This window comes from Teleopsis dalmanni, chromosome 2, assembly GCF_002237135.1.
Source record: "Teleopsis dalmanni isolate 2A chromosome 2, ASM223713v2, whole genome shotgun sequence".
Taxonomy (NCBI): domain Eukaryota; kingdom Metazoa; phylum Arthropoda; class Insecta; order Diptera; family Diopsidae; genus Teleopsis; species Teleopsis dalmanni.
Window position 1 is genome coordinate 113,763,400 of NC_051847.1, and position 8,221 is coordinate 113,771,620.

The following is an 8,221-nucleotide window of genomic DNA, read 5'->3' on the forward strand; positions in this document are numbered from 1 at the left end:
TGAATTAAGAAATATGTAAATATAAAATTTGCTGTATTACCAAACAAAAATCATAATTTTTTTATATTTTTGTTGTATTATAGTTTTTTTTAATTTTAGTTGTCCATTGCTGTATTTAAATAATTAAAATAAACAAATTAGTATATCTATCTCTCCCTTATTGAATATAATAAATATACGATATGATAAGCGTTGTTGTTGTTGTTGTTGTTGTTGTCGTTGTTAGTTTTTGATGTTTGAGTTAAAATTATTTAAATTTTATAAATTTCATTTGCATGTGTTTTTTTAATAAATAATTTAAAAAATTATAATGATTTTTTTCCAAATAATAAATTCTTTACTACTCTATAGTTTTTTATGATTGTTTAGTTATTCAATTAAAAAAGTTTTACAAATAGTAAAAAGTGTATTTAAATTTATTAAATTGTTTTAAATATATTTTTAATATCAAGCATGCCTTTGGAGCTACTTCCTTTGGTGGTCCCAGGTCAAGTCAGCAGGTAGCAGCATGTGCAACATTCTTTGTTGTTGGTTTTATTGTTGTTGGTAATAATATAGAGAAGTAGTCGCTCAGATACGAAATTTAATAACCGGCCAATTCGGCGAATGTGGAGTCCATTTCGTCGGCAAGGGACTTGTATCTGTCCTTGTTGACGCCCAATTCATCTGTGTATAAATATATATAATGCTCATTAGTTTCTGTATTAATACAAATCAATATAAAAATTATATTGTTTTCACTTAATTTGGTTTTTGCAAGATTTTTAAGTACGCAAGCAAAATTTTTGTGCTGATTAAATGCAATAATAAAAAAATAAAACTACAATACTAATAAAATCAGTAAAACACAAATGACAGATATACAAATATACAAGTATACAAATATATAAATTCTGTACGTAAACAATAAGACATATTTTGCAAATAATAAAGAAAGAAAATGGTGCTTATTTGTGAAAAAGAGAATAATATAATTGGTGCACACAAACAACATACATGATAACAACTTCTGAAGAACGATTTGTCGTACTGAATTTAAAAAAAAATCTTAACATCATTTACTAAAATAATTAATTTTTATATTTTTTATATATAAATGAAATTCAAAAAATACAGTACACAAATCAAAAGGATAAAATGTGGCTAACTGCACTAAAAACACAAAATTAAAATAAGAAAAAAACTGCATTTTCAAACATAAAAATTGTTTTATAATTTAACTAACACTTATTATTAATTGTAATATTAATTAATAATATAGAGAGATTGTTAGGAGAATTGCAACATTCAAGTTGCATTATAGAAATGGGATTGACTTAAAAATTGAATGTTTTATATAGATTTTATATAAAACTATCCTATCTTATTTTAAATTACCTTAATCGTTATCAATAGTTAACTGCAATAGTTTAAGTAAGAAATAATAGGACAGATTTCAGTTTACTACATATAGGACTATAGTATACAGCAGTGTACTAATTCCATTAAGGGGTTGAGTGCAATACATATAGCTGTATACTGTTTTCCTATAGATGTTTTCGTTATATTATTCCTTTCATACTCGTATATACTTCACCAATATTTCTATTGAACTGTTGGAAGAGGTAATTAGCTTCCTGCAGGCGTATTAAGGTTTAAATATGAAATATTGAAAACAAATATTTAATTTCAGTTGAATAATGTTAAGATAAACATGTGTATAAATGTTCGGGGTTTTTTTTTTAATGAAAATCAATTTAATAAGTTAAGCGCTTTTACAAACTAATCTTTTCTGATCTGTCCGTATATTTGTAAATACGGGAAGTGTCGCATGAGAAAACGATGTCGCCTATACTGCTAATAGACTTACAGACTACTATGTTCAATTCTAAGAGTTAGAGCGAAGTAGCTGAATATTGTATATTTTATTTTATATCACAAAAGAGATGTCGACCAAAATGAACTGCAGAAAGTAGATAGATAGGTAATATGTATGGTATAGAGTGGATTCATTTGAGCGAATATAAGTTTATGGTAATAATAACAAAAAAAATATAACATGCTCTAGGGAAACAACTAATAGGAAACTATAAAATAGTCGATAATATTACACACACAATATAAAAAAGCTTATTTAAGTCACCTTATAATTGCAATGTATAAACGCATATGTACATCTTTTATAAAAATTGTTGCTACTACTATTTTATGCAATTGCTGCTTCTAACAGGGTTTTCGTGTTAAGTGTAGATGTTTGTTAAAATATACAATTCGTATAATATTCGTATAAAGTGCATATTGGGGGGAAAAATTAAATATATTTTACATATCTTGAGTTACTCTGTCCCAATGTTTTGTTAATGTATGATCAGGGCAGTAGTTTAAATTGCATAAATAAAATTTTACAATATGTTTCTGACATTGTGTTCGAATACAGAAAAGATTCAGATATAGAAAAGGTTTTTTTATGGGTTAACATTTCTCTATAGTTTGGAAAGTGTATAACTGATTATTAAAAATAAAAAATCGGTACAGACATATATTTGGTATGGATAAATATAATATCTTTTTTCTAATTGGAAATGGTAGTGTTTTTGTATTGTGTTTGGAGTTATTTTGCTAATATCCAGTAAGTTCGGCAAATGTTGAATCCAAATCATCGCAGATTGCTTTGTATTTTTCTTTTTCATGGAAGAGACGGTCTGGAAAAAGCATTTCATTTTTTGTACAAATTATTTATTTACAAAGCGTTATTTAGTAAGTTTTAAAAAAATATACATATTACAACGTCCACTATCGAATTATATGTATATTTAATTATTTCAATTGTATAAATATATACATATATATTATTTATTTGTAAGTTCCGCTAAAAAGTTTCCATTAATAAAAAAAAAGCCAATTGTTAAATTAGTTGAAGCAAGCATATATTTGCTTAAAATTAAAATTTATTTTGTAGTTTTTCACAGCAGAACGTTTTACATTTCTAAAACTTCGATATACTACAAAATTAAAATAAAACTTACCTTCTAGCCTGTCGACTTCCTTTTGTAAACGCTTAACTTGCTTCTCAGCATGTTCAGCACGTTGTTCTGCTTCCTTCAATTTAACAGACAAGGTCTTCATTTCACGTTTGAATTCTTCTACACGTTGATTGGCCTTCTCTTCAGAAACTTCCAAAGATTTGAGTGAGTTACCGACGACCTGTTTCGTACAGTAAATGATTACCTAAGTTCTTATTTACTCACAACATACAACAAACCTTTAATTCTTCTTCAAGTTCCATGATCTTGGCTTCACCGGACCTGACACGATCTTCAGCGACTTCCAATTCATCTTCAACGAAGGCCAACTTACGTGATACTTCATCAGATTTAGTATCAGCATCTTCAGCCAACATACGAGCTTCTTTCAATTGATTAGTCAATTGATCCATACGCTCTTCATCTTGTTGAGAACGATTTTCCAATACTTTGCACATACTAACCAAACAGAAATTATTTGTTTTTTTTTTTGTTTAATTTCAATATAAAAATTTTACAATTACCGGTTGTTCTCATCAGCAGCTTGTGTGGCTTCCAACAATTTTTGTTGGGCAGTGGTTGAGCGTTCCTCAGATTTTTCTAAATCTTCTTCAATTTGTTGTACCTTCCTGTTTAAAGTGGCTACTTCAGATTCAGTAGAAGTCAACAATTTTTCTTTCTCTTCTAAATCTTGGTTAGCTTTTTCGAGAGCTTCTTTTGAGGCGACTAAATCAACCTCAACCTGCACCAATTTTTTTTCCAAATCACGTAATTCTTCATTGAGCTTATCGGCGCGAGCATTTGCGTCTTTAGCTTGATTTTCACAGGTATCGGCCTTATCAATGGCGTTATCCTTTTCAAGCTTCATCGCTTGCATCTTCTTCTTGATGGCATCCATGTTGTATGTGTTTTGTTTTTATAACTGACGGAAGGAAAAATAAATGAAGAAAAACACTGAAAAATAAAATAATTTATATTATTAAATAATTAAATACTGAAACAATAAAATGATAAAGTTAGGTAGAAGTTATCAACGGCAAATTAGTAAGCGTACTGGTTTTAAACCATTTACAACCTTACAACTTGATGCGTTGATATCAACATTGTGTCCAATTATGATATATTGCACTATTTGATCTGCTTAGTTTTTAGTTTTTTAATATAAATTTGAATTGAAATAATTCATTCTGTGGTTTTCATTTGAAAATCTTTTCATTTAATTCATCTCCACTATCTCAGTTGCAGTGTTTATTAAAAGAAAAATGGTATATAGTTGATAACATCGCTGTTATTTTTTTTTTTATTAAACACATATATTAATTTCAAGACTCTCTTAAACTATTACTAACCTTAAGTGGAACAGAAATTTAGTTTTTCATTTTTTTATTAAGTTATTACCAAAAACCTGGTTTTAATCGATGAGTGATTTTATTGTTAATTTTTAACAAATTATCTGTTTTTTTTTTCAATGACGGGTCTAAAGTGCTGGCAACCAGACAAGGTAGATTCTGTCAATAAGTATTTAAAACTATTGTATTATTATTGTACTTATTAATACAATTGTACTAATGTATTGAATAGTTTTTGATTCTGTTTTGTATACAGAAATTATTTAAAGATATTAAATGAACTGCTTCAATTATTTTATATAGTTCTTAGGAATTATAAATCTGAAGAAAAGAGCATTTTAAATACTTTTGTATTAATATATTTTGTATAGCTTAAATATTTTGTTGTAGGTATATGTTTAGATTTAATATATACACTGCTTAAATTAATAGTATTATGCATGTAAAAGAGAATCAATTATAATGACTAAAAAATATTGTTATAATATAAAATTTTCATAGAATGAATTTGCATAATTTACTAATCAAATACTTAACGAAACAAATTTATCAGTAAATTCTTTTAAAATGAATTTAAGAAAAAATAAAATTTCTTTGAGTACGATATTGAAGTGATTGCATTTTTAATTATTAACACCAAGCAAATATTTAATATCATCAATTTAACAGCCATGACATTATAGAAAAAAATGTTGAGATCTCATGTTACAGGTTGAGATGCAGCAAAAAATTAATTTTTTTAACTAAGTTCACGTTTACTTTGATATTTTATGTCCATAATAAAGCTATAAAGTTCCAACGAATGAGGATACATAAGTTTAACTAACAAAGAATATTACTATATTATTTACAGTTTAATCACGCTAAAGATCTGTGGGTTTAATCGTAACATATTGCTAACAACGAGTTCAACTTATACATACACTAAAAACCGAATGAATGCCTAATATCAAATAATTTTTTTATAAGAAATGTATTTTGATATAAACAATTTATTTAGTGAATCAATAAACGTATGGCTTTTGCGCTATAGATAGATTTTTCAAAATTAATTTTCATACCCACGCAATCTTAGTTTGTTGTTGTTGTTAATTTTTATTTTTCAAAAAAGTGTAAACGAATTCTTAGAGCTTTTCACCATTTAAAATTTAAAAATAAATTTTTTTTTAATAAAAATCCAGCAGTGGAACATGTCATTATTTGGACTTCTATCCGAAGGCTTTGAAATTCTAGATGTTCTAATAAAATTGCTTCTTTCATTGTGTGTGTAAACTATGTATAAGTTTTTGAATCGAATTCCTAGCAAATCAACAATAGATGAAGTTAAAGCTTTCTGGGTCAATTTTTGATCGAAATGTTAATTCATATTGGTACTCAATTTTATAATTTTAAAAATTCATTTCATTGAACCTCTTTTTAGTTTAATTACTTGAAATTGTGTGCATTTCATTTATATGTAGGATGAATGTACATCCTACTTATAAGCTTTTTTTTATAAGAATACCCATTTGCTTCGATATGTAGCAAATATATATATATATATATATATATATATTACCTCACAAGAATGCAGATGTACAAATGACGATGTTAATGGAATTATTATGACATCTTGGTTTCTATTTTAGAAATTTCATTTTCTAAACAAAAAACTTTAACCGAAGTAAAAAAAAGATGATTTGAATTAATAGCAGTGGTATACATCCTTATTCAATCTTATCAGCCCCTAATCAATTTTCTTAAAGTTATATATGTAATTTTAAGTACAATACTACTTGGTGAATAGCATGACTATAGAAATTTAAGATTTATACTCTAAACTACATTCTATCTTACTTTCTTGATCTACTTAATCTTCTAATCTACTACTTCATCGGAAGTATGAACCTCAAATACTTTTATCAGTGTTATTAAAAATTATATACATTTTATTTTAATTGAAATATGGTGAGGAGCGTTTGCTTCCAATTTCAGTCTTTAAATGTAAAACTATCCTATAGGAGAGCATAGTATCAGGCTCAGAGAATATGATATATTCTGTGTCTCATATGGAAAGAAAAAGAAAGTATTATATAAAAACTAAAAAACAAAAATTCAGGATATTATTAGAACAGTAAAGCATATCTAAAACAATATTGTATATCAATAATCCTATATTTAGGATAAAAATACAAAGCGCTACTTAATTAGAATTTCTTTCGATTTGCTCGCTTGGCATTGAAAAGTGAGAAAACATCTATTCAATTTAAGATTGTCTAGAATCAAAATAACAGCATGTATAAATTAACACCTAAAGCACAAGCGTATGTTACTATTTACTTAATTACTTAGGTGGCTATTATAGACGTGAGTCGTCCTTGGCCCCATACGTTATTACTTTTCTAAATAAAGTTCACATTCTGGAAAGAGAGAGTAATAGTATATTTGCCCTTACTCTTTAAGATTTGAATAATTGTACATATGCGGTGTTGTCTTTAAAAATCAAGAATCAATACTTTAATTTAGATTTTTATTTTAGCATCTTACTTGTATAAATAGTATTGAATTTGAAATAGTTTGTTGTTTTAAATTCGTGAAACCTAAAACAATTAAACTTACTAAAGACAAGGCCGACTAAAGACAACATGTAAAAAACAATATGTATTAAAATAAGACGTTAAATTAATTTTATAAATATGTAGATATACATGAAGGTGAAACAACATAAGGCAAGTTTTAAAAATAAACTAAGAGCTTGTCTCCATATATTGTGTACAATTTATATATTTGATAAAAAAATTTATATAAACTAATGGATTAGTTGATAAGATTGTGGAATATCTCGTCCGATTGTCTTATTTTGTCTTAACGGTGATCAAACCAATGATATCTTCAACGCATTTAACCCATAAAATACTATAATACGTATAATCTGTACCTGCCTCTTAATATACACTCTTTATTAATTATGTTAAAATTTAGTAAATGAGTGGGTGGACTTTATGATAAAAAATTTATATTCAGATATATAAATATTTCGACAACGACGATCTCAAGGATAAATTTTTATAAAAACGATTTGTTTGTATGTGATACGAAAAGCTTTCAAAGTTTCGATACATACAAAGTACACACATATTTATATGTAAATGCTTTGTAGTATGCTTTGTATATGTTTGTATGATCAACTTTATTTTATGTGGGTAAGTTTTAAAAATAAATTGTATGCAGGTGTCTCAGATATTTTTATATATTAAATACATATATTTATATGATATTGAGTTTATACTAGCATTGTATATATATTTGTGTGCAAAAAAAATCATTAGGAGCTTTTATGTTAGACGCATTCACTTAGATTGAAATTGCATTTGTATTTGTTTCAAAAGCGATTTGGTTACAAAATTCCATTTAAAGAATTTTTTATATATAATTATTATATTTGAAAGTTTATATAAAAGACGGTAAAAGTACAGTTTATATTTTCAAATAATTACTAGGATTTGTTGAGTATGACTTCTCTCTATATTATAAATTTTTGAATTGTGTGGTCAGTATTTTGAAGATTTATTGTTGCATAATACATATAAAATATTTTTTATTTATTTGATTTAATAATATGGGTGCATATTTTTTTATATATATATATTAAACCATAATTGATATGCTGAAAAATTTACTGACAACATTTTTTACTTTTTATGAATTAAACTTTGTCATTTTAGTTTGTTAATTTTTTTATACTTTTTACAATTTTTTTTATACAACACGCACATATATACAAAATACATATATATATACAAATGTATATATATATATATATATATATTTATATATATATATAATAGAAAGTCATTCAAATCATAATATAATTAATTATTATTAAAATTT

The 8,221-nt window shown here is 25.9% G+C and overlaps 1 protein-coding gene across 2 annotated transcripts; it reads right to left on the reverse strand.

Moving 5' to 3' along the window:
- Nucleotides 1–386: 386 nt before the first annotated feature.
- LOC119679177 (tropomyosin-2) lies at nucleotides 387–3,956 on the reverse strand (the record flags this gene model as incomplete). 2 transcript variants are annotated; one of them, XM_038091381.1, is given in 4 exon segments in its annotated part: nucleotides 387–666; nucleotides 3,006–3,183; nucleotides 3,242–3,461; nucleotides 3,527–3,956. In XM_038091381.1, coding segments are annotated over 4 exon segments (855 nt in total). In that variant the 3' UTR covers nucleotides 387–583.
- Between the last annotated feature and the right edge of the window lie 4,265 nt (nucleotides 3,957–8,221).